At 42.4% G+C, this 27,706-nt stretch overlaps 1 protein-coding gene across 1 annotated transcript; it reads left to right on the forward strand.

The window, feature by feature from the left end:
• Positions 1 to 2,351: 2,351 nt before the first annotated feature.
• On the forward strand, positions 2,352 to 27,164 carry rapgef5b (Rap guanine nucleotide exchange factor (GEF) 5b). The gene is made up of 18 exons (XM_008294822.1): positions 2,352 to 2,840; positions 10,817 to 10,962; positions 11,677 to 11,777; positions 15,395 to 15,473; positions 15,747 to 15,891; positions 15,979 to 16,076; positions 19,262 to 19,292; positions 19,490 to 19,568; positions 19,913 to 20,062; positions 20,414 to 20,511; positions 21,626 to 21,748; positions 21,890 to 22,068; positions 22,292 to 22,382; positions 22,488 to 22,538; positions 22,818 to 22,905; positions 23,057 to 23,121; positions 23,228 to 23,282; positions 24,505 to 27,164. Exons 1-18 carry the CDS (start codon positions 2,661 to 2,663, stop codon positions 24,621 to 24,623), a joined length of 1,878 nt encoding a protein of 625 aa, XP_008293044.1. The 5' UTR covers positions 2,352 to 2,660; the 3' UTR covers positions 24,624 to 27,164.
• The last annotated feature ends 542 nt before the right edge of the window (positions 27,165 to 27,706 follow it).

Raw genomic sequence — 27,706 nt, forward strand, 5'->3', positions numbered from 1 at the left:
TCTTCAGGGAGTCTAGAAACAGTAGTAAAGCTTCTGTTATTGTTGTGGTCCCCCCTTCAAATTAGCCTCCATTTCTAAGAGGACGCTATCAGGGTTCCCATTTCTCTTGTGTGTATTTTTGATGGCATGCAGAAGTACACTTCCATCGCCGTTGTTTCTCTTGCTAAACATCTAAGACTGTTGAATTTTTGTACTTGAGTGGGATTCTGCAACAAGCCCAACAGAGTTTCATCAAGGTCCCTCACAACATCTCCGGTTTCATCACTTTTTTATTCTTTTGCAGCGCTCGCGGGCCTACAGTAACGGAGGAGCTCCCCGCGGTTGTCATGGTAGTCCCTGGTTTAAAGACGGCAATAGAGCAAGCTCGCTAACAAGTCTGGCTTTAGGCGTTCATACTTTGTAATTCATTTACTTGCGAAACTGGGTCAGTGGTACCACATTAAAGCTAGATTTGTCCTCCTGGCTCTGTCTCACTAAGGAACGCTCGCTTTAGTTCGCAGAGTGAAATAGTGTATGCAAAGGAAGCAACGTGCAGTACAGAGGATAACCAAGGATGTGGTCAAATGAGGTGCTTTTTCTCAGCTGGCAAAAATCAATTTTCGACAGCTAATAGTCTTAAAATGACGATAAGAGGACTGGTTATTTCATTAAGTCCGACATGTACTCTATGTGAGGGCGATCTCCCCAATCAGTGAAGTCAAAAGAACAAAAGAGCACAGTGGAATGATGGGACTCAACCTCACATGAAAGAGAAACACCACCTAGAGATGGGGGACCTTTTCTCATTCTGCAGTTTGCTGTGTCAGCAGTTTGGGGGCGGCAGCACAATTGAATGGCTTTGCAAGGACCCAGTCAAGCATCACAGTGCTGACAGAGGGGAAAAAGATATAACGATAATAGATAAAGTGTTCATATGAAGAATTAATGTCCTTGCTTTACCTTGATCGATACGTGAAGGATCACACGGGCTCCTGCGGAAGTTCACTGAGCGACTGACAAGCTTCATTTAATTAGCAGCTGTTGGACAAGGCGGGGATCTTTGATAAATACAGACACTTTGTGATTGCAGGACAGCTTAAAACAACATTCCTGTACAGCAGCGGTATTAACGAAACTCCACAGGGCACTTTAAAGGCTTTGCTGTAGCTTAGTCGTAAAAATAGCCGGTATTAAAGCTGCAGCTCCAGCTATTATTGATTGATACAGTGATTTTTTGGTGGTGGTGGTGCCGGGGGGATTTTATGTTTAATACATTTACAGTTAATCAATGTAGTGCTGAAACAAACAAAAAAACAAACCATTAAATTGATCATCAAAAATAATCATCAACCATTTTGATGATCAATTAATCGGTAAAAAAATCATCAAACCCACGGTGGTTCCAATTACTTAAATGCAAGGATTGGTTTCGTCTTGTGCATAAATTGTTTGAACAGTTAGTTTTATTTTTTTTAAAAAGTGAGCAATATGATATGACTGCTTTGGGGTTCCATTCTGACATTTATATGCCGTAATTTATCGATTAAATGAGAAAATCATTAATTGTTTTTCACAAATTAATCAGATGATTAACCCTTTATCAACAACATCTTTATTCTAAAAGCACAAAGTGATAGAAAATAGTAAATGAAACCCTTTATAATTTTAAAAAATAAATAGCTTGTCAGACCAGTTGGCACCGATCCATGTTCAATTTATAATATAGAACAGAGAAAACTGGACGTTTTCATATTTGAGATGCTGGAACCAGGACATTTCTGAAAGCTTTTCTTGATAAATGAAATTTATCGATTTATTCTTGAATACCATGAAGTCATCATCAATTTTTTTTGGATAAATTCTTTTTCCTAAGTCAGTTTCTGTACTACCTGTTATAAAACGGCTGTTGTTAGTTCTTATAATTCTGCTGTGTTCAAGCAAACGCTCCACACAGCCCAATTACACATGCATCTGAAATGCACAGGCCTCTCTGTCTCTCGCCACCTCATTATTAAGTGATGAACATGCTGGTTAATTTGCCATAACAAGAACAGCAACTTCTGCTCACTTTTACTCCACACAGGCGACAACGCTTCACTGTATTGTGTTTATTCTGGCTGAAACGGTGAAGCATTGTTTGCCTCTTACACACGTAATATCCACATTCTCCACCCTAACAAGAGTTTGACCTTCCAGTGTGAAGCACCCTGCCCAATCCTGAATCTTAACTCTCTCCCGCTTTCTGAGAGATTTCGAAACTTCCTTTTTGGGTCTGTCTGGCTCTCCAGATGTTTCCTGAACCCACCGTGTTCCCAACTCGCTCCCCTCCCCTGTGGTGAAAAAGGCACAAGAAGGACAGAGAATGAGGGACTCTCTCATTCACTCTGATCGCGGCCAACTCTCACGCAGAGAGAGACACCTGGAGTCCAACAACTGATGAAGTCTTTTCTGTGTGTGCCTGTCTGCTACAAAGCTGACTAAGGCATACAGCGACCGGGATTTTGACTTTGGCTGCACTGACAGAAAACTCACTAACTCACCTGGACTGCATGCACGCAAGCTGTACATTCACACATTTTTGAACCGCTCGCCACGTTTTAAGACTTTTTTTTTTGAAAGAGCTCACTTTTACGAGACCTGCAGTTCTGCCTGGTGGGAAGCCAGAAGTTTGTCAGCTGGCAATGTCGTGGGACTGTGGCCTCAGGTACATGTTCTCCGTGTCCCCTTCGCTGCAGCAGGGCGGCAAGTGCATCCTGCACGACAAGGAGGACCTGTCCAGACTGGAGATGGTTCAGAGACTGGCCAAGGATGGATGTCGCTTCCTGCAAAACCACAGCAAAGCTCCAGAGAGGACGAGCGAGGTGAGACATCCTCGACATGTACTGCTGCAAACTTTTACAGTTACTCTTCACAACTAAACATGCAAATGCACACCGTAGAAATGCAGCTACGGTGTGACGTGCTGCACTCTTTGATTCATGTCACAGAAATGTTTGGCTTTGTCAGGGTGAAAACATCAGACAAGGTGCTTATCAGACAGTCCTCTTTTTGTAATTAGAAACCCTACTCATGCTTTCTCCTTGAATATTCCATTAGATTCACTCACGGCTGTGCTGTTTTGTTTTTCGCTGCTGTTTTGCAAGCGTTGTGCCTAACCATCCTTTCTCGCGCTCCCTGCAGTGTTCCATTAATCAAACTGATGTTAATTGTAGTCTGTTTTTATTGGCCTCCATACATTCCATTATGCCTCTGCTCTCGCTGTAGATCAGTGTTATCAGTTAGATTATGTGCAGATTACAGAATGTTTCTTCATTAAATGGAACAAAACGGTGTCTAGACAGCCACAAAAGAGATCTAAGTATACTGTTCATCGTAAATTAACATTATAAAGGCGCTGTATTTGTTGAATTCGACATTATCTGGGTTTGTTTACAACAAAAGTGAGTACACATGTTTGCAATATTATTTAAATGCATGATTGTTTAATGGTTAAAAACTCAATCAACTCTCAATAACTGCATTATTGGTAGGTTGACAAGTAGAGTGTTCCTGCTTATGAACAATTTTAAAAAAAAAAAAAAAACTCTCAAATGACGAGATTGAGGTAGAAACTCATCACAAGCATATGTGATCAGTGACACACAAGTCAGAAACCTCCAGTCATTACAGGTACATTGACGACACCGGTGATTTTCAATTAGCCTAAGTGTCTGGACGTGGTTATAAAATGACCCGTGAACATCAGAACATGCTCAAGTTCCTGGATAGACACAGATCTGCACGTCTGCATCATTGCAATTGTTAGAGGAATCGAAAGATCTGGTTGTGAGTCTTCACAAAAATGTAAAAAGGATCCAGGAAGATCAGTAATCAACTAAAAATCCGTGGAAACAAAGCTGCAGCAGTAATCAGGAGGTATAGAATGAGTCATAGTACCACTCATCAGAACAGCAGAACACCACGGACAGTGAGCTATTTGTGCACGGTAGGTCTAAAAAAACAGTCTGGCGGGTACTTAAGACTTGGCACAGGAGTGAGCAGTGGAAATTAGAGTTGCTGTGACAGCTCAGACAGTGTGAAGGACAGTTCATAATGTCTATGGACGGCATCCAAGAAAAACACCCTTGCTTACCGTTCAGTACAAAACTACAATATGACACTTTGCTAAAGGACATGAAAAGAAACCTGATGATTACTGGTAGTGTCATTTTTGGTCAGATGAAGATAGATTTGTTTGGTGTGGACCTGGCCACAACGACCACAGTGAATGCATAGTCCTGACAGTGAAGCACAGGGGTGGGAGTGTGATGGCACGGGGCTGCCTGAGTCCTAAAGGTGTTGGGAGATGACATCTATAGATGCATCGTGAACGTCCGTGGATGTGCTAAAATACCGGCTGACACGATGACTCCCAGTCTGCAGAAGTTTGGCAAAAGAGAAATATTTCAGCATGATTCTGATCCAAAGCAGCAGACTGCCAAAATCACACAAGAGTTTCTAAATAAGGAAAAAGTGAAAATTACAACCTGGCCTCGACTCCAATTTAACACCTTTGGGGGAATTTTAAAGAGGTAGATTGAGCGACACATTGCCTCAGCTAAAAAAAAGCCACTGGAAAAAAAAAAACAACAGTCTCTGAAGAACTGCAGAATATCTCACGATTAATTTGTGCTACACTGGTATTATCCATGCCAAGGAGGATTAAGTCTGTCATCAGGAATAAAGACGGGCATAAGAGAGTGTTGAACGACATGAAAAATGTGGATGTCAGGCGTGAAACACGTACAGATTTCTGTTGCATTAAGTTCCTACTGTGGGGCTGAATCATTATTACAGTAAATCTAAACTGTTAGTATTTCATTTTACATTACAGCAGATACGTTCCTGTTCAACGTAGAAATCACGTGATTACTGTAACGTGATACACTACAGTCAAAAATAGAATTGGTTTTCTGTATCGCAATAAATCCTCCTTTACACGCTCCGCTAAACACCTCCTGGTCAAAATGACAGTACTACCGATTTTTGACTACGGTGACATACTTTATAGATCCACATCCAAATCCCTCCTCCATGAACTGGACACTAGCTACCACACGGCCATCCGTTTGGTCACTGGTGCCCCCTTCACCACTCACCACTGCCCTCTGTACAGCCTGGTTAACTGGCCCTCTCTTCACTCCCCCAGGCAAACCCATTGGTATATGTTCATTTATAAAACTATCATAGGTCAAACTACCTACGTTCACTGCTCATCACCCGTCACATCAGCCGCTCACTTCGCAACCTCATCCACCTCCTCATCCCCAAAGCCCGCACTGTCTTTGGCCGCCATTCATTTCAGTTTTCTGCAGCTTTCGACTGGAACCAGTTACAAAAAAACAGTCAAACTCAGTGTATTTATATCTGTATCTTCTTTTAAAAATATGGCGAAACAACTTTTTATCGAGTCCTTTACCTGCTTTTAGTGTATTTTATCTTCAAAGACTTTTATTGTCACGTTTTGTTTGTGCATTCTTTTCTTATGGATGTATTGTATTTTCTGCTCTGTGCTGCCTCTCGGCCAGGTCGTTACTGTAAATGAGAACCTGTTCTCAATTAACCCACCTGGTTAAATAAAGGAAAAATAAAATAAAATAAAATACAATTTGGAATAATTTTGCACTCACTTAAGCAGCTCCACTTACACCTGTCACCACTGAAAATGCAGCTACAGATGCTGCACGTTAACTTCAACCTCTGCCTTTTTTTAAAAAAAAACATGACATCATCTGCAAATTAGCTGCGTAGGAGCCGCCTGATTGGCTAACCTCATGGTGGGCTCTGCTTCTCCCTTCCTGCCAGCTGTGTCTTAAACAATTGCAGGAAAAGTTGACGCAGGCGGCCGGACCACCACGCCAAGACATTGTGTGGTTTCAGGGTGGATTCCCGAACGTCACTTCTTCTCTGACCTTTTCTCCACCACAAGGCTCCTTATCTTGGCTGGTATTCAGAAACAACCTGTCACCTGCACCGCTGAGCCGCTGCTGTATGGTTAAATGTTAGAGCTACATAACAACAATGCTCTATTTTCATTCTGTTGTTTTGGTGACATACTCTCTACGCACCGAGCTTCTCATGTTCTAAATGTTAAAAAACACGAGCACACAATAGCACATGTGAGTGTGTGTCGCTCATAATCCCGGCGATAATGGCCAGATATGGTGACCTTGCATACTTAATACTCGACATTATGCAGACACATGAATATTACGTGAGATTATCTTGGGAGTGTGTCTCGATTATAGGACGTTTTAAAGTAATCCAGGGATGCGACAATGCACATACTTTGTTACATGTGACTCATACAGGATATCTAAGCTCGGACATCAAAGAGCTCAGAGATCAGTTAAGTCCCAGCTGCTGGAAACAGGAACGCTTAATATACAGTTTGTTTGCTGAAGTGTGTTTCTGGTGCAGGCAGATCATGAATGTTGTGCAATCTATTTTAATCTTACTTCATAGTTCATGTTTAATTTTACTTTAAATTAAGCTATAAATATAATAGCTTCACTTCCCCGTTGTTTCAGATTCTTTAGGGGCGCACGATCATCTGCTGTTTTCTTACATAATGATATGAAATCAGCTTTATATTCATTCACTGTGTGTATCTAATTACAGCACACAGCTACGGCCGTCCCCAGCCACACCATTAAACTTCACAGGAAGCAAAAGAAAGCTTCTATGCAAATATTTTACATAACATGCATGCACTCTTGTGTACTGTATATAATCAGAGCTCTCACAGTAAAAAAGGAATTTCGCTGTTGGAGATGATGAAGCGCATCTGCATCAAAGGGTTCTTTGAAAGCAACACTAATGTGTGAATTTTTTTTTTTTCGTCTCCCGCTTGTGAGGAATTAAGACAATTCGGCACCCTGTCAAGCCTTGACACCTTCCAGGTCTCTTTAAGTGTTTCATACCATGCGTGCCAGACCTGCAGCAGCAGACAGAGAATGTCTCCCCAGACAGCAGAATGCATCTGGAACGCCTAGAAGTGACAGTGAGGCTTTTGGTGGGACGTGACTTTCTGCAGAGGCCCGATAAGTCACCTTAGCTGTTACGGTGTGGATGTTGGGGGGGGGATATAAGTAACTGTGAGGTCAGCTGGAGGCTACAGTCTGAACTGTGTGGTTCTGTCTCATTACAATCATCCACTCTAGTGGTCTGATTGTTTTTTTTTGTGTTGGGACACCGGTTACCACAAAGTCCAGCGCATGCCGAGCAGTAGCCTGGAGCAGCTGAGGCAGGATCAATAATTCATTGTGAGGAAAGGTTTGTTTGCTGTTTGACCCATTAGTGATACGCCGGGACGTTCTGTTAATCACAGATAGGAATTCACCTCGCGTTACTGTCACGCTTAGTGAGACAAAAACGGTGCTCTGGTATTACCAGGGCTGCGATTAAGTTTATGATTAATCAATTGTTTGGTCAATAAAATGCCAGAAAATTATGAAAAATGTACAAGATGATGCCCTCAAATATCCTGTTTTGCACAGAACCCAAAGATGTTCAGTTTTCATCACAGTGGAGGAACAAAACCAGCAAATACTCAACTTTATGAGCTGGAATCAGACAATTTCTTCTTGAAGGGTGTCCCTATAGCTCACCTAGTTGAGCGAGCAGCCCATGAACAGGGGCTATAGTCCCCCGATACAGGGGTCGTGGGTTTGACTCCCACTCGTGACCCTTTGCTGCAGATCTCTCCCCATTCTTTTACCCCCTTTCCTGTCTATCTCCACTACTCTAAAAAAAAAAAGGCAAAAAAAAAGCCTAAAAAAATATATTAAAGAAAAAAAGTTCTTCTTGAAAAATACTCAAACTATCATCCATCCATCCATTGTCTACATCATACATACACCGCTTAATCCTCACTAGGGTCGCGGGAGGGCTGGAGTCTATCCCAGCCGACTTAGGGTGAAGGCAGGGGACACCCTGGACAGGTCACCAGTCTATCACAGGGCTACACTTAGAGACAGACAACCAACATTCACACCTACGGACAATTTAGAATCACCAATTAGCCTCAGCATGTTTTTGGACCTTGTGGGAGGAAGCTGGAGAACCTGGAGAGAACCCACGCTGCACGGGGAGAACATACAAACTCCACGCAGAAAGATCCCCATGCCCCCACCGGGACGCGAACCGGCAACCTTCTTGCTACGAGGCAACAGTGCTACCAACTGCGCCACCCTGCAGCCAAAAAAAAAAAATTAAAGAAAAAAAGTTCTTCTTGAAAAATACTCAAACTATCTCGACAGTTGATAATTAATTCAATAGTTGACAATTGATCGATTCATTGATTTATTGTTGCAGCTCTGTTTATCAATTTTATGAACACACGTACAGCAGAAACACCAGTGCTAATCAACGCTGGCTTATCTTTTTGGGAATTTTCTTCGTCCGTTCTTTTCCTCATGCTTCTAAACTCACATCAAACTCTAAGATCACAGGACAATACAGTCTCTGCAGCCCTCACAGGCTTCATTACATGAGAGCTTTTTCTGTTTGTATGCATGTGACTATGTGGAGTTTGTTTAGGGAGGGGAGGGGTCATTTGATTTTAAATGTTGCTTAGAGGCATAAATCACAGCACTAAAGGACCTGACAGCAAACATTGCAGTTAATAGCTCTTTTTGAACATCTCTGCTGCTTAACTGTGCAACACTAATACTGCAAACGTGGTCCAGCTAGAGACGGACACGCCTTTGTTATATGAGATAACGTATTTAGGCCATGTAAATACCTTAATTTGAGTGTGTGTAGTGCATCCATGGCAGGCCTGTTTGTCCATATACGTCCGCAGACCACTGGTTAGCGTTAATGTGCCAGGAAGTCATGCTTAACTGAACGACCCAGGATGCCTCTCTGCAAAAGGCAATTAGGGTTGCAAACTGCAACCACTTCCAGTCTGTCTGCCCGGCTAATTGCATGAACAGAGGCTTGTGTTGCATTGACTGATGGGTGAGGAGAGGCGGGGGGGAGGGGTGCAGAGAGAGGGGGTTACTGATGCAGGACGCGTGCAACATAAAGTGAAGTCCTCGTTAAGACCAATATCCCTGATCCAGACCCTCCGTTGTCGAGCTGACACCACACATTATACTTTACAGACAATGCAGCAAAAATGTAAAAAAATTAAATAAAATAATAATGTATAGGATTTTTAAATTTTAAATGCTTAACAAAAATAACTGAATGTCTAGACTGTCTGGTTATAGTATGAAATATGAAATGACAGTACAAATTAAGCTGGAAAACAAAATACAGGTACTTTTGTATTTGTTAGACATTTAAAACCTAAACACAGGTGCACTGTAAAAAAAAAAAAAAAAGAAATCCTGTAAAAAAAACAAACTGAAAATCTGGTAGCAAGGATAAAAAAAAAGAACAAAAAACATTAGAATTCAAAGAATTTAGATTTTAACACAGTAAAACAAATCACACATTGTAAAATCACAAATTAAAAAACAAAAACGTCAGGATTTTTACAGTGTTGGCCTGTTTTTTTTTGCAATCAATATGTAAATTAATACTTTTTTCTGTGATCTTACTAGATAGATATTATCTGTATTCAACAAAACAGGAGAACATTGTTTAAATGCATTAATTATTTTTTTTTATTTTTTAGTGTGAAAACTACTTCTACAGCACTTTTACTGTCTTTCGCTAAGTTTTTGATTTGTAATGTGATGACTGGGCAACTGTGTGACGAAGTAAGAAAGTGAAACTGAAAGTCATGAATTCATCATTGGTGAAAATTTGGCTGCAAGAGTTCGAGTTACTTGTATATTGGTAAATGGTATATAGCTCTTCTATCTAAGGCGCTTTACGATGCGTTTCTCTTTCACACACGTTCATACACCGGTGGTGACAGACCTGCCATGCAAGGTGCTGCCTGCCATCAGGAGCAACTTCAGGTTCAGTGTCTTGCCCGAGGACACTTCGACTGTGGAGGGGATCGAACCACCAACCATGTGATTGGAAGACAACCCGCTCTACCACCTGAGCCACAGCTGCTCTTGTAGGTGACTTAGATAGAGTGAAATAGTGTGATTTAATAATCACACATTGAAAAAGAACTGATGTCCATCACAGTTTGGGTCATTTTTTGCATTAAATGTGTATATTCATTTTTGATTTTTGTGTGTTTTTTCTGGATATTATGTGTGATTTAGAAAAGCATATTTTTTTAAAACCGCAAATTGATTTGGTTTTTAAAAAAACAGTTTTAAACACTTTTTTTTTTTTTTTTGGTGGGAAAAAAAGAAAATACTTGTGCAGCACTTTTACTGTCTTTCACTGAGGTTTCGATTGGTAATGTGATGACTGGGTGACACTCTTACTGTGTGACTAAGTAGGAAAGCGAGAAATGAAGCGAAACCGAAAGATAGCAGCCATGAATTTCTCATTCACAGCAGCTCACGGCGGTCATATGATGAGGAAACGCAACCCGGCACAGCTGAACCCTGAACTCCTAAATTCATTGTTACCACGGGCGGTTTAACCACAGCACAGCTTGAAAACAGACCGCCCCCCAGACACCAGCTGTAATTTAATAGGCTCTGCACATAAATCAGTAATTAAAATATGTGAGACTTTTATGTTAATCCCTGAATGGACTCGGCCGATAAGGACTGAATAATGATATATGGAAATTGTCTTTCATTTACAGTGCTGAGGCTTTGACAGAGCATTATGATGGAAATCAGCGGTGATTTGTGTGAGTGGGAGAAAGTACAGGGGGGGAATCTCCTTGGTGATAACGTGCTCTCCCCTCCTCTTGTGATTCTCCCTGCAGCCCCGGAGTGACGAGGCAGTCCGCTTGTGTCTGAGGGAGAGGGGCCACGATGTGCTGGTTCTCCAGAGAGTGTCGTCACGGCAGCCAGCCCTCTCTGCGTCGTCGGCGAGGGGAGGAGGGGGGAGAGAGGAGGCGAGGAGCAGGAGGTAAGCCTCTCCACTCTCCCCCCCACCTCCCCATCTAGATTCCCTCCCTCTCCCACTATCTCCCTCAGCACTCTCTCCCTCTCTCATCATTCTGCTTCCCCCTGTCTCTGCGGATCACACACACACTCGGCGCTTGCATCACAACTCCCCTCACATACACTGAACACATACAAGTGAGCAGCATGGGACTGTGAGGCTCTGCTGGCAGCTCTCCCATTCAACTGATCCAAGAGTCAGTCGCCAGCAGACTGGGAGATCTCAGTGGAGGGACAGACAGCAGCAGCAGCATCAGCAGCAGCATCAGCAGCAGGACTACCGGGCTGTAGCAGCTGCAGGTGGACGGATGGATGGATGGATGGATGGGTAAAGGGGTCATGCAGCAGTAACCACGGCAACGTTGCCGGCGTAAGGGCACGGGGACTCCGCAAGGATGGGATCTCGGCCGCAGCCCAAGAACCTGCGGCAGGAGGAGGGCAGGCTGCTGCACGCCGCCTTGGTGGAGCAGGAGGAGGACGAGGAGGACGAGGAGGGCTCCGAGGAGAGCAGCAGCGACGGCACCAGCCGGGCAGAGCCGGTGACGGTGCCCACCTTTGACGTCCCCTACTTTCGCTACATAGACGACGAGGGGACGGAGGGAGAGGAGGAGTGGAGCAGCAGCCGCTCTCTGTCCTCTATTGAGGAGGACTCGTCCACTGACTCTGTTGTGTCCGACAGGTACGTGGTCGTGTCGGGGACGCCTGAGAAGATCCTGGAACACCTGCTGAGTGACCTGACACTTGATGAGGAGCAAGGCACCACGCAGGGCAAAGAGTCAGGTCAGTGTGCCACTTTGATGTCAGGAATTCTCATCCTTCTCGTCCTTATAAAAGCTGAATATTTAACTTTAGGAGTGTTAAGGTGGGCTGTTTATGCAGCCCCACGCATGTTTTTCTCTGCTTGTGAAAGATAGATAGGAGGAGAAAAGAACTTTATCCCCTCCCCACCCTCTCTCTCTCTAGCAGATGAGCTGGGACCAGCAGCCCCCTCTGGGCAATGATACAGTGCGAATCGTGCCAAGTTTGAATCTGTTCATTTAAAAGCCTTTGACAGACATAAACGATCCCCCTGTTCTTTGAGCGAGGCTGTATCGTAGCGTCTGACATGCAGTCCAGCCTCGCAGCGACGACAAATCAACACATTTCCTCTCATCCCAGCAGGTACTAGATAATGTGACACTGTTGCCAAGGCAGAGGAGACGCTCTGTTGCTGAAGCTGGAGAGATGGGCTCGATGAGAAATGATGACTGAGAGCACGGGAGAGGGGGGAAGAAGAAAAAAAGAAAAAAAAAGGAGGAACAATGCAGGAAGAGAAAGTGGAAATAAGCGGGGAAAGAATAAAGATGCAGATTGTTTTTTTTCCGGGGAGGTGGAGGTGGTCACAGATGATCTCTCATCAGGATGGAAGCAGGCAAACCACATAGCAGAGATCATTACTCATTCTGAAGTGGAAGTGAATGAAATTGATCTAAATGTGCTCTCAGGAGTGCAAGATGGTGCATTTTACATGCGCGGGGAGTTATATTTTACCTTGAATCGGCTATTTTAATCGCCTTATTTGAGCATTTTAATATCGATGTGAAGTAAAACATGAAGTTAATCAGTCCCGTCATACTTTCAGTGAGTGTATTTGCCCATATCTTCGCTAACTTTTGCTCAGCTCAGAAGGGCAGTACAGGGCTGCTGAATCACTCACCATTAGTGCATCTTGAAATAAGCGTATTGAAGTTAATCCTCCATAGGGAACAGTGGCCAGAGCAGGATGCTGAGCGACGTCGCAGGGTCAAAGAGCCGGAGACCTGAGGACGACAAGTCCTGAGCAGCAATTGATCTGCACTCAGTAATGTTTAATAGTCTGACTCCTGCCGGCCTTGGGTCTCTCTCAGTGTGAAGCTGCGTTTGCTCCGGTGTTTCTGTCCTTGGAGGTTCAGCCGAGCAGAAGCATGATAGCATGGGAACCTTGATTTCATCAAAAAGAGATTTATATGAGCATCCAACATCATGGTGCGTCTCTCAGGGACGGCTCAGAAAAACTGTGCAGCGACATGACTGATGTCTGCTGCAGATTATTGATGTGTTTGTGACTTACATACAGCACAGCGCATTAGAAAAAGCCAATTTTATCTCATTATGGCAGCGCTTGCTCCCATATTTGCTCAACATTAAGAATGCAGAGGAGCCTTTCTGTCTTCCTGCAAGAGATGGCACTTTTCTGAAAAATCGCCACGGGCACGTTTGAGGAGAAGCAAACCACTGCAGCAGTCTGTGCTGTGTGGATGTGTTAGCGTTTCCTTAGCTTTGTGGGTAGCATTCACGAGTGTTCAGCACTGCCTTCTTTCCTGTGCCCAATCTCTGAGTGCAGCTATTGATTCCTGCTCTGCACAAGCTCACGCACTGCACACTGCCAGCTCTGAAAAACATGTAAAGGAACATTTGTGCTCCTAATGAGAGGATGTTCCACCTCTTTTAGCGGCGCACCATGTGGAGGGATGTTGATGCTCATTTGTAGTCACAAACACACGCCACATTAAGTGAAAGAAACGGAAAATCCAAGCTCTCTCAATGCTGAAAGATGATGGTGGGTAAGTAAGTGACACACTGACATGCTTGTTTCAAAGGTGGCATTGATCAGTTTTATAAGTGCTTATTGAAATGCTAAAAAGGGATTGACTGACAAGTTGATTGATTTCACAGTGAACAGCGGTGAGTTAGTTCAGTAAATCAATTCTGTACTTCCTCTGAAAAGAATTTGTTTTGGTTGGTGGTGCCTGAATTGAGCAGAATTAGTATTTTTCTACATCCTACATGCACTTCTTCAATTCAGCTACATGGATGGCAACTCAGAATCCTAATAAATCAGCCCAATAAAGTGTTAAACTTTATCTCTGAAGCACAACTCATGAATAAATGTCTTTTCCTCTGCAAAATTGTTTATGTTAAATCTTTATCCAGTAGGGGAGGCCCCCTTTCTGTTTTTTATTTTTTTTTTTGCACTGTTGCCAAAAAAAACTTTAGACTTTAGGTCAAAATTAAATATTTATTCTGTTTTCCCAACTTCAAAAAACTTGCAAACTGTACAGCCTGGGGTTTATGTGAGCTCATGAGAAAGTGGTTCAGTAGGATAGCTTGGAGGAAACACGGTGAAGGCAGGTAGAGCGCGGCACGTGGGCGGGTTGTCGGTCCTTCTCCCGTGTTGTTTACCGTCTTTGTGTTGAGGTGCGTTACTGTATTCTTCATGGAAGCTGCGTGAGCGTGGAACCTCTCATAAGCAATGAGTGATGTATCCACAGCTGCTCTGCGCGGATTAACATAATGATGTCAGGGAGTCCTGCGGACCAGAACGCACACAAAGGCCCGGGGAAGGCAGTGTGAAATTAAAGGGAAGAATTTACAATTCTGGGTCTGAGGCACACTTACAGAGGGGTTGAGAGGAGGTTGGCCCTAATAGGATTTGTAAAGCTTTTCGCTTGTGGCTGGGCATTACGTCTGGGAGTTAGTGTCCTTTTTGCTTTCTTTTTATACCTTCACATTTTTTCTCCATTGACAATTCCTGAATTGCACTTTCAGAGCTTGAACAACTGCTCATATATTAATCAAATATTCCTCCAAGAAAGAGATTTGTGTGTGATTTCTAAACGAGTTGCCCTCAATCTTTTATCATTAAAAACTCAATATGGTGACACTATTGGCGATCTGCTCGACCAGGTTGATTTAATCCATTTATCGCAACAGATTTCCATGCGTAACCTTGGGAAAGGAATCATAGAAGGAAGGATGCAGTGGCAGAAAGCACACATTAGGATGATGGCTAAGCAATATCAGATGGCTTCTCCGTGAGCGGGATAATAACAGTGAAAAACACAGACTTCATCAGAGGTCAGAGAGAGTCACCTGACACATTAACATTACTGGCTTATCACCGCTGATACAGGCTGCGGTGGCCAACGTGTGAAAGTGAAGATAATGCCAGTATAATGCCAGTAAAGGCTTGTTTGAACTTGTTGGAGCAAAATGGAACTGAAAATTCCTCATTGACCGCGGAGAACAATGTGGCCCCGCGTTGTGTTGGTGTCGGCTTAGCGCTCGTTAACTGATGTTTGACAGTAAAGAATGAGCTCTCCTTCCCGTGTTATTAAGGTGCAATAGGAAAAATGAAAACCATCTCAATTAGAAGTGGAGCCCTCCTGTATGCTCAGCTCAGCAGACATTAATCATGCAGTCGTGAAGGTCACAAGTGTACCTGCCCCTCAGCATCCTGTGGAACAGAGTCAACCTAATGAGGCCGTGTCTACAAGAGCTTCCCCTCCTCAGCGTGTCGATTCTAAAGTTTTATTACTTAAAAATTGCACCATTTTTTTTTTTTTTGCCCATTATCAATAATGCATTTCTCTTTGCAGATACACTTGTGGATGACTTTCTGCTCACCTACCCAGTATTCATGTCGACCAGTGATCTATGTCAAGCTCTGCTGGGGCAATATCCTTGAACATAAGCAAATCTATAGAAATAACTACACATGATAACTCTTACATGTGAATCCTGCAGGCAAAAATAGCTGTTTCCTACCAACACTATTGGCTCAGAGCTGCTCCTCTTCACTCAGCTGTGTTTATCCACCTTGCCACCTATCCCTAAGTCAACACGTAGCCCCGCTCTGTTCATGCCGGATTGTGCTGCCGCGTTTAACGCCAGCAAATACACAGTATCCCACCCATCCTTCTGTTGCTGAAAGCCTTAACCCAGTCCCACCTATTGCACCAAGCGCCACAGAGGCAAAGAGGACCGGAAGGAGGCTCTGGAGAGGAAACAGAAACTCCTGCACCTGGTGTCGCAGTGGATGTCTCTCTGCAAAGACTTCCTGAGAGAAGACGAGCACGTCAAACTCTTCATGAAGGTAGGAAACGCAGGGAACACGGAAAAGGGCGGAAAGTGGGTGGGTGAGCTTCATACAGGAGAAATGAAAACTGACATTTCCTTCCAGACTTTGTATCGTTACGTGTTGGATGATCTCTACGAGCACCCAGCCCTGGAGAAGGATGTGGGGGAGCTGCAGAAGCTCTACCAGCTGCACCGCAGACAGTAAGTGACCAACTCCATTGCAGATGCAGTAATTCAATACATACATACTTTTTTAAAAAATCCATAAAAACCGATCGTGTCTGGGTGTGTACAGTAACCAGTACGACTGCTGGAGGTCTGAAAGGACGCAGAGACACTCGCTGATCTCTGAATACAAAGACAGAGCTTCTTCTCTGCTTGAAGTCTTTCTTTAGTTTCTCATCAATGAATCCATTCAGAAACTGACAAGTAATTGCAGTGTCCTGGGGTGTTGTGCTCGGAAATATGAAGGTCACTGAGTTCTTTATCTCGAATCTGATGAAAAAATGGAGGAAACACAGCTGTCAGAGATGTTCCACGTCACTTGCCATGTGTGAATTCCACCAATAAACAACACAAGAGCGTGCATAGCGTACTTTTTGATCCACCACTTGTTTACTGGACTCTATTTCAAGCCAGCTGACCATGAATGGTGTCAAACCCACGAGCATAATCGCGCATCTGTGTATAAAAACACAGTGATACACATCAGTGTGGCTTCAGACTTGTTCAGTCATCAAGCCATTATGCAACGGAGTCCATAATCTGAACAGAACGTACAGTATCAGTACCATCCTTTCTATATTCATCGTTACTGTTTTGTCTCTTTTAACAACATAAAACTATTTAACTAAGTTTTACATAAAGATTGACAGTGCTTTGCAGTTTCATAAAATAGCAAAAATATATTTCACTTGTCAACGACGATAACCAAACAGTAAGCCATAATATGTACATCAGAATTTATCTGCTTTCAAATTGCCTAAAGTTGCTGTAAATTCATTTACAAACAGCATCTCTTAAAGATTCCAGCAATTATGCAGCTGATTCCACCCAACAGGGGCAGCGCACTAAAACACCCTTTTTCCGGCATATGGGAACAGAGAACAGGAATAAATCCTGGCAGCGAAGACAACAGCTTCCTGTACGTTCTTGGCTGATATAGATCCGTATATGAAGGAAGCAGACTAAAGATAGCTTTATTAAAAAAAACAGAACATGCAAATGACTGAGTCTGCGTGTACACAAGCCAGACCATCCAACAGATAAAACAGATTGGATAGAAGATTTAGGATCGATAATAAATCTCAGTGCTCTGTAGTCGACTGGGTCCAATGCATGCAAGCATCAGAAGAAGGCACGTATGTATAACCCTGCAGTGGCAAAAAGGTGATGGCAACACTTCTACACTTGATCATATAGCCCTGACAAGAGGTGATGCATGGAGGCACAGATTAGATTGTGCATTTGAGCACACTACCAGTTTTGCTTTGCCAGTCTTCAAAACAACTTTTAAATCATGCCAGCTGCAACTGATAAAGAGTCTGATTTAGTGTGGCAGTACATCACAGTGTCATCTGCATAAAAGTGTAGACAAACCTTTTATAGTGAGATGTATAGATTTTCAGTTTGGGACAAATAAAAAATCACCTGCGTGGGACTGACACACTGAGCTGGTTCTGTATTCACACAGACACATGCACACGTGTAAAAAGAAAATGAAATCAAAATGTAGCTTATCAGAGAATGCAATACTGCTAACTGGTTTGTAAATCCAATAAGGCTCTTGTTATTGCAACGCTAAATGCTAATGTGCAGTGAGGGACCAAAGTGTGCAGTGTCTTTATGAAATACATGGACGCTTGGGTCTCATAATGTGGTAATCTGCTGCTCTGCACGCTGTGGAAGCTACATACGACAAACAATAACAATGTGCATATAGGCAATTATATGTGTATATACATGTGTGCATAGAGATATAGATACAATAGAGACATGCATGCATACGGGCACCTATGGTAAACAAACAACATACTTTCATGCGCACATGGCTGCACAAACTGCTATGTTGCACCAATGTATTATATCAAAATTCAAACGAACAAACCAATTTTTTAAGTCCATGTTCATGCATCCTCAAAAATTCAACTAATACTAAATTTCAAGTGCAGTAAAACTAATTTTCCATGCTACTTATGAGTGCAGGGTATTTTAACACTAACTTATCTAGTTCTGGATATGTCTAATTAGCCTTTAAAGCCTTTAGTATTTCTTGTACATAAAGTGGTGTACATGTTTAGAACTGATCTACTGAATATACACACACAGTTTAAATATCTCATTAAACTTTAATATTAACAATAACTGCAACCTCTGCATAGCTACAGTGTTTGGCTCAGTAACATGATACAAGCATCACATTTCATTTTGATGTTACACAGTAGACCACCATGAGTCACCAGACACACTGCCACACCCGTGTCCCCCCTTTTCCTCCCCTCCCTCATCCGCCAATCAGATCCTCTCCCCTGGGGAAGCTCCAACCTGCTGCCCATTAGAAACCAGTGCAGATAATTCAACCTGCCTCTGCCTTATTCACGCTTCTATCCAGTCCTGTAAAGCAGCGGACTTTGTGTGGGTGGTACTAACTGACACACTCTTCTATTTATGAGCTTTTCACAATCAGGCCCACCCCAGGGGAGGACAAGGTTGACTGCTTTGTGGCAATCTGCTACCGAGTGAAAAAGGTGTCATTTTTTTATAGAAAGAAAAGCCTCCCTGTCCACTTCCATCTGGCCTCTGTGCAAAAGGAAGCTCAAGGCGTACGATTGCTGCACAAAACTCTATCATCACGCGGCCTAATAACTGAATAATTCTGTTTTTTTTTAGGAATAAAAGCGTGAGTCAGATCACACGCTGTGCTTTGACATGACAGTGGGAATCAGGTTTTTCATTAGAGGAGGATTGCTGCAGGCCGGTGAGAGGAGATCCCTGAGGGCAGGCTTTGTGCCAACATGCCTATTGTGATGCAGAGCCCAGTAAAAGCTGAGGGATGATAATGGACACGGGGCTATCCATCATGCTAGCCAGGACTAACCGTTGAGAATGGGGTGATTAAATGAAAGGATCACATTGGAAGGTCTAAAAATCTACAAAGCACTCTAATCTCTCCTTGACACCGAGCTTAAATAATGGACTGAACCCAGCAGAGGAGTATATACTATATATAAACATTCACTTAAACTTGATTATAGACTGAGCGTAGGGTGAAGTCGATCTTGTGCAGCTGCAGCCTCAGGAAATTTAACAGATCAGTTGTTTTTTTTTAGGATAAAGCAAAATGATTATTTGTTTATTGATTTGTTGTTCCTCTTTTATTTTTCCAGTACGGTGGATGAATATTCCCCTCAAAGAAAGGTAAGGAAGGAAAAAATCTTGTTGGCTTTCTTTAGAACATTAAGAAATAAAGGATTCTCCCAAACCTTTACGACTTCTCGGGTGTCGGGGCTATTGTGCTCACATTTCCTCCGAAAGACATTGTTGTGTATTTTGGCTGAAATGTTCAGCGTTTCTCATGGATGTGTGACAAAATCCACGCATTTCCCTTCTCTCAGAGCAAAGCACTTTTCCACCAATTGAGCTTGAAAGAAAACGGGCTGCAGTCCAGAAGCACACAGAGGGAGACCAAGGAAGGTAAGTCGTAAAACGTGTCGTTCTTCACACATTCCTCCCATCATACGCCGTTCCCAAAGTAAGCCGAAGGAGACATTTAGTCTGAAGTGTAGAACAATGGGAGGCTTTCCAGGGAACGAATGAGATGTTTGGAAATGCAAATTCCTGACGTATGAACTCATTTGAATCAGCTTGTGCTTCTTTTAAAGGCCATATTTATCGAAATATATTAGGGGGAAAAAACTGGCAGCACATGATGTAACCCATCATGAACTCTACGGTCAATTCCACACAGTAGGCTGATGAGCTGTGCCTTTCACTTTATTCACTGCTATTTACTGAAACTATATTTATTTCTTTGCCAGTGCTGTGCCAGGTATACATCACCATGGATTCATACCTAAGTATGAGGGTCCACGCCGGGGTGGTGGCCCAGGAGCTGGTGCAGGCAGTGGCGGAAAGGATGGATGTCCCCGACGGGGAACTGGTACTGGTAGCTGTCGCTTACCCTGGAGGTAAATATCATTTTAACTAACCGCCTACAGCAACAAACACACACCCCAAAACTTGTCAGCTGTTTGCTCTTCTGACAATGTTAGACAAAAGCATGTGCTTGCTGTTGTTTGAGAAACATGTGCAGAATCTTAACAACACTGTCTAAACGCCTCCCCAGTTAAAAGGGAAAAGCATTTACACTCCAGTGATATAAAGTCGGTATCTGTTATCGGTGACTGAAGTGACTGGGCTACCTCAGAGTGGAGGCTGGCACAGAGAGCCTTATCTCCAACCACTGATAGCCGCTGACATGCTGCCTGACAGATTTTTAATGGTATTCTGCTGTTAGTGATATGTTTTCCTCCCTGCAGGTAGACTCCTCCTGCAGCCTCAGGACAGAGTTTTCTCCAGTTCTTTACGGTCGGTGGGCCGGCTGCACATATGCAGGAAGGACCTCGGCGAAGTCCTGGTAGGAATATATGCAAAATGTACCTCACATGAAACTCTGGTGTAGAAAGAGTGTCTTAAATCATCTCAAACGCTATGAATAGGAGAGTAGATCTACAAAATTGTTTTCTTCAAGCCCTACTGTAATGTAATGTTAATTGAAATGATATTGTTCCTAAAAATTCAGCTCTGTGGATCAAATGTCTTACTTCAGAATGTGTGGATGAATGAATTCACCTCCTCGCTGCAGCTAAACACTGTAAAACTACACTACACTGTAAAACAATGTGTCATTTTACTGAATATTTCCCCTTTAACTTATTTTGGAAATACACAAACATGCCATGAAATCACAAAAATAGACTGTGAATGTACATGTCAAATGTAAATAACATTAAAAATCTGTAACTGAATAATTACTAAATTATTTATTTTGACTGTGTAAATACAATGGCAAGTTTATTGTAATCTGCAAATATTTTAGATAAAAATATGTTAAATTTCGTTGTTTTTAAACATATATACTTTAAGGAAAGGTACACATGATCTCAGGTAAAATTTAGCTTAGAAAATATATTTTAATTGTGGAAAATTACTGTATTTTTATATTAGTTATTTTTCAGAACCAGCTGTTGAAATCTAACTTTTTTTTTCCCCCATTTTTTTTTAAAAAACAGTATATGCTTCACAGTGCCAAGCTGTAATAGGGAAGTAATTCAGTCAAACAATGTTTAAACCAGAAACTAATTCTAAAGATGAATAATGATACAGGAAGTCCAGCTCCAGGTGGCAGAATTTGTTACTTAGGTTTGTTACATATGAAACCTTAGATGTCTACATCTGTGTTTTTGAGATTTTCATCAATACGCTGCAGTTTCAAGGAGGAAATGCTATAAAATGCATATAAAAAACACCTTATGTACACGATAAAAAGGTAAAAAAGCTGATTTCCACCAGATGAGATCTTTGAAAGCCTTAATATCAGTGCAGTTTGTCTTTAAGTCTACCAGCGTGCAGTAAAGTCTAAATCTTTTGTGCAGTACAACATTAACAGAACAGCTGAGTTCATGCACAGCACTAATAATGTACACTTGTCATGGTTTAACTGTGTTTTTGTGTTTGTTTTCTCTTTACAGAACCCATTCACAGACAACTCAGAGCTGCAGCAGAGAACCGCTCGCATGCTGAGTTTAAACACGTGGGACGTCGCCGTTGCCCTCACCGACTTTGACCTGACAATTTTTGACTCGATGCACGAGGTTTGTCTTATAGCTTGAATGCTTCTTTGCTCAGTATGCCTACGAGGCCTCAACAGTTTAAACGCACAGCGGACATGATGCTGATGGGATCACATGCCCCGGTCTGCTTAACTCCTGAGTATATGCTGCTCTTTGTTACAGCAAGAACTGGTCTACTTCACCTTCAACCGCCACGTTACCAGTAACCACACAACGGCTTTGGAGCTGCTGCTGCAGCGCTGCAATGAAGTCCAGCTGTGGGTGATGACTGAGGTGCTGCTGTGCCCAACGCTCTGCAAAAGGGTCCAACTCATCAAGAAGTTCATCAAGATCGCTGCACAGTTAGTAGCTTCATGCACATCCAGCAGCACTGTGATGGGTCATTATACTGTAAACACACTGGCTCCTCTCACTGTGGGTCCAAGCTACACTTTGAGGGGGGTTTAGATTTCTATGGGAATGCTGCCCCCTCCAGTGGCAAATCAATAAACTGCATCTCCTTCTGTGCTGTTGAGCTGTGCCCCTGGAAGTAACCGAATTGTGTGCTCCATTGATCTTTTATAGCTGTAAAGCTCAGAGGAACCTCAACTGTTTCTTTGCCATCATAATGGGCCTGAACGCTGCAGCTGTTAGCCGCCTCGCTCAGACATGGGAGGTAGGATGATGACCTTTTTTTTTTTTTCTTACAGGAATTATTTTCCATCATTGCTTCCTTTCTATCTGTAGCCGAAAAAAAAGAATTCCAATTTTGTCTCTGCAGAAAATACCTGGGAAATTCAAAAAGCTGTTTTCAGAGCTGGAGACAGTTACAGTAAGTGTGAACACTGTGTAAACCACATACAATAAACTGCACATCTGCTCTTTTATAACATACAGCCATTCCACCGCAAACACAAACCCCAGCCTGAGCGTGTCTGACTGACTTAGACAGATGCTTTTAATTTCAAACATGAGGCGAAACATCAGGGGTTTTAGATGATGATTAGTCTCTAATGTTGCCATAATTCAGTTCTAACAAAGCATGCATGCACAGGCACACACGCTCACCCCCCCCAGAGAGGATTGCACTCATTTGAAAATGTCTTCACAGGATCCCTCGCTGAACCACAAGGCCTACAGGGACTCCTTCAAGAAGATGAAGGCTCCAAAGATTCCCTTTCTTCCTCTGCTACTAAAAGGTACGCTCGTTATTCTGTCACTGGCGCCACTCCGTGAGCGGAGCGGCGCTGTGAGATGTCTCTATTAGGCAGGTTTCTCATGCAGATAACAACACTCTAACTCAAATACCTGTTGGCGAAAAAAGGCAAACAAAGCGCTCGTCTCTTGCAGATATTACGTTCATTCATGAAGGCAACAAGACGTTTCATGATAACCTGGTCAATTTTGAAAAGCTGGTAAGTTCCTGCATCTTTTTTTTTTACAGCATCGCAATCTTCTGCACAGAAAACATATGGCAGCGCTCAATTTGAAATGTTTAATGAGGCTTGTCTTTGTTTGCAGCACATGATAGCGGAAATGGCTCGACTCATCCGGCAGTGTCAGAAAGATCCCATGGGTCTGTATTTAGATCACGCAGCTCTCATTTCACGGTGTGAGATGATCAGGGGCTTCTTTTTCTTTTATACTTCAGCTCTATAATCAGTGATTTAATACCACTTTTAACAAGTGGATAAAGCAGCAGCATCACTCTTTCGTAAGGCACAGAACCAAATCTGTGAACGAATGCAAGTGGCAGATATTTTTAACGGGGATAGCACAATGTCTCAGCAAATGTATGTAGGCCAGGTTGTCTGTTTTTTTTGGTCACTCACTCTTATTGTTTGCAGTCAACACTTCCATCTAGACGTACATGAGAACACATACTCAGTACACTGAACTTATTTTTTAATCTAACTCTCAATCGATTAAATGTCTGGAACGCTTGCTAAAGTTATGATTTTCAAAGTGTTAATAAAGGGACTACAACTTCCATCCATCCATTATCTATACATCACTTAATCCTCACTAGGGTCATGGGGGGCTGGAGTCTATCCCAGTCGACCCAGGGCGAAGGCAGGGGACACCCTGGACAGGTCACCAGTCTATCACAGGGCTACACTCAGAGACAGACAACCAAGCACACTCACATTCACACCCACGGACAATTTAGAATCACCAATTAACCTCAACATGTTTTTGGACTGTGTGGGAGGAAGCCGGAGAAGGGACTACAACTTAAATTACATAAGTTAAGTTCATGTAAGATACTTACTGCAAAGGTGTCCTTGCTGAGATCACGCTGCGTCCATCCAGCCTTTAGTTTCATTCATCTGGTTGCAGGTTCTGGGTCAGTCTTGCTTTCCTTAAAGTAGATTTTTATCCCTACAGTCTTCAAGTGCAAGCGTTAAACCTAAATCATACCAAATAAACTAATAGAAACATGTTCAGATTCCTTTTTTACATACAAAAACAGGTACATTTTTAAATTGTCTATTCACTTTTCAATGACAATAACACATCGTTTTTTGTTTTTTTTTAATTGAGAAAATGTTCTGCAAAAACCTCTGTTGAAAAAATTGAAGTAACTCGATGTACCTCCAGTTCCTTGAGTAAGGCCACCACTTGGTTCTGCCCCATGTCGTACTCAGACTTGTCTTTAAATCAAAGTGATCCATTATATCTGTTATGTAATATGTATGAGAAACATCTACAGTAACTCTTACAATCTTCTAGTTCTTTCTTAGACAGAGAAGTTATAGTGGATGTTGTCATCATAACCATTTTTGTTTCCCCTACAGGAAACGGAATCACCCAGAAGAGCAGCTCAGAGGTGCGAGCCTACGTCGACTACCTTCATATCATCGACAATCAGCAAACTCTGTTCGAACTGTCGCACAGGCTGGAGCCTCGTGCTTAGGGAACAGCTCTTTACTGCTCTGCCCACTGTGTCAGCCGCAACGTCGGATTGCCAAGGAACAACCTGTCGCCGTCTCTTCTATCTATCTCTCAGGACTCAGACGGCCATCACGGGAACACTGCATGATCTTGGCCGACCACAGGAGGGAGCCGTGCAATCAGGAGACCACAAAAGGAGCAAGCGGGAAAAGACGCATCTTTGGTTAAATGCAGAAATGTTTGCAGAGATCTACAACAAGTGTAGCTCATCCAAAGCACCTGAAGGCAGTCACAGCCAATAACGTCCCACTGCAGTGCCACAAGTTTAACTGCAACTTACGCTGCAGCAACAGCAGTTAACAATATGCATAAGTGTAAAGGTCCAAAACCAATGGCTTGTGTCTGCAGTGGAGGAGGCTGCAGCTTCAGGCCCACAATCATAAAACTGCATTTCTAGGACCCTTGTTTGTTGCAATAGCGCCATCTACCGAACTGGCCAATGTGCAACTGATGGTTTTAGGGTTTTTTTCCACCCGATATAATAACTTCTGTCCACATAAATAAAAGTGTTAAAGGTTTACTCAACCTAAATAGTACTAACAAGTTAATTCTATTCAAAACTTTCAAATTAATTGGTTCTAGTTTTTTGGTTTATTCCAACCAAAATACTACCTTCTTTCTTATAGTTTTAATTTTTATACCACCCAAAAAGCACTTTTTAACTAATGAGTTATGTTTGAAAGGTTTATTCCAATGAACCATCTTCTTTCTGTGCAAGTTCTTATAGTGTTAAGGCTTTAACCCACCCAAACAGTACTTTCTAATGGTTGAAAAGGATTACTGTATTCAAATTATTGTATTTTTTTCTGTCTAAATACCTGGTTTCCTAGAAACGCTAACCCACTTTTGGAGTTGTGCTTGCAGTGTTATCTGGCCCAGTTAGATGAAATAAAAAAACACAAGGGTTCTAGAAATGTAATGCTGCAGCCTGTTCTGCTACAGACAGTCCTTTCAGGAGGGACAGGAACGAGCAGCAAAAGGCAAGTCTTAGGATAAATGCAGACATGTTTGCATAGATCCACAAATATGCACCTGAAGGTCAGTCACAGCCGGTGTAATCCAACTGCAGTGCCAGAAGTTTAACTGCTACAACAGCAGCACATGTAATAACTGTGAGTTCAAAACGGCTGCTGCTGTTTCTTTCTTATCCAACAGATGGCAGAGGTTGAGCGCTGAGCTGCTCTAACAGTGAAAAGCTCCCCTTTGTGGAGACTCAGCAGCCTGCAGGTGAAGTGCTTCCATCTAATCAAACACTGTAGAAAACAAATAGCGTGCGAAATTCCTACTCGTGGGGTCTCCTTCGATCCTCACATCCTATTGGCTTATGAATTCTGAATTGTCAGACAGTGTTTAGAGATCCGGCTGCGTCATCGGATTTAACCAAAGAACACTCCGGCTAAGAAATCCTTTACACACACTTAAGTGTTGTCGACACAATCTGCATGTTCTCTGTGCCGGATGTCAGACGTGCCGCTCCTGAAGGAAATCTGTACACCGTATGCACAACAAGCTGATGTCTTACTGAATCAAAAACGACAGAAATAGTGAAAATGATTGTTAAGCATTCAACATTTTCATACATTATTTTCCTTGTGTATTTTTTCATCGCAGAACTCTCTTGCCATGCAGTATTTTTATGACATAACCATGAAGTATTAGATGAGGCGTACAGACCGTATTAGTGCAGGAAACTAGAGGAGAGCATACTGTATTTTGATGGCGTGTGAGTTATAATTATGTATGTCAGTGCCAAATCCCACAGGAATAGTCATTCAAATTGATGCTAATTGCTCCCCTTTCTAAAGTATCGACAAAAGGATCTCCATCTAAGTAGTTGAGCTGTGGACAATCAGTTAATGGAGAAGCAGACCTATGCTGTTACATCTCTTCAAAGGTCTTCAGAGATGAAAAAAAAAAAAAACATTTATTTTCTTGTATTTTCTCAGATGAACCATTTTGGTTTGTGGTACTCAGAGTTTTTGGGTGAAATGTCCCTATAGAGTAATAGCAAAATCAAACACTACAGCACCTTCTGGACACAGATAAGCAGAGACAGAGGAAGAAAAATAGAAGCCATTTGCTCCTGTGCAGTGTGTAGTAGCACTATTGTTATCGGCAGGTTAAAGTTAGGTAAACTTAAATAGGCGTCGTCAAGTGTTGTAGATGGAAAATTGAATTATATTTTTGACATTTTATTTGCCTATTTTGTAATTTTAAAGCCCACAGTCATCATAGCGAGGAAATGCTTTATCTTACTTTCATTTGTATCATCGACAATGTACAGCTGATTCTATTTGTACTGTGTATATATGTTGAAATTCAGGATATGGATATTTATTTGTTTCAGAACTATTTATTTGCTCTATAGACTCACTTATATTTCGTTTTAATTTAATGGGTTATTCTTTTGTACGCACCGTTTTGGCTGGTCTGCATGATATGTCGAACCATGGACTGACCACCAGTGTCAACTGTGCATGCATTAAAATATTTTACATCATCACGTGCTGGTTGTTAGAAAAGATATGAGTTGGTGTCATTCAAAATGAATTCAAAATAGACAAATTTCACATGAACACAATATGCAGACGTGAGTTCCTCGAATGTATTGTCACTAACTTCTCAGGAATTGTTTCTAAAACAGATCAAACACACATGACTCATGGTCAAATCAGTAATAACACAAAGAAATGAAGGGGAGGTGTCGAATGCAGAAAAGTGAGAGAACTTAATAAGCTCAATATGTGAATAAATGTCGGCTCTGACAGAAACACACAGGACGGCACCAGGCGTAATAACATTTCTCACTTCCATGCATTCAGTGCCGGCACAGTTGGTAGTAATTGAAAACGTGTGCGTCTTTTCAATGAGAACAATGTACACGGCTGGATTACCAACTGGGCAAAGCAGGAAAACACCTCAGGGCCCCAGACCCTCAACAGCTCGAGGTCACCACATGGAAAAATGATTTGTGAGGCTCTAGGGCAACAATTGTGTTATCTTGAGGCTCCATGCTGTACAGGGATCTTGAGTTAAACTGTAGTT

Source organism: Stegastes partitus, unplaced genomic scaffold, assembly GCF_000690725.1.
Source record: "Stegastes partitus isolate 25-593 unplaced genomic scaffold, Stegastes_partitus-1.0.2 Scaffold998, whole genome shotgun sequence".
In the NCBI taxonomy this organism is placed as follows: domain Eukaryota; kingdom Metazoa; phylum Chordata; class Actinopteri; family Pomacentridae; genus Stegastes; species Stegastes partitus.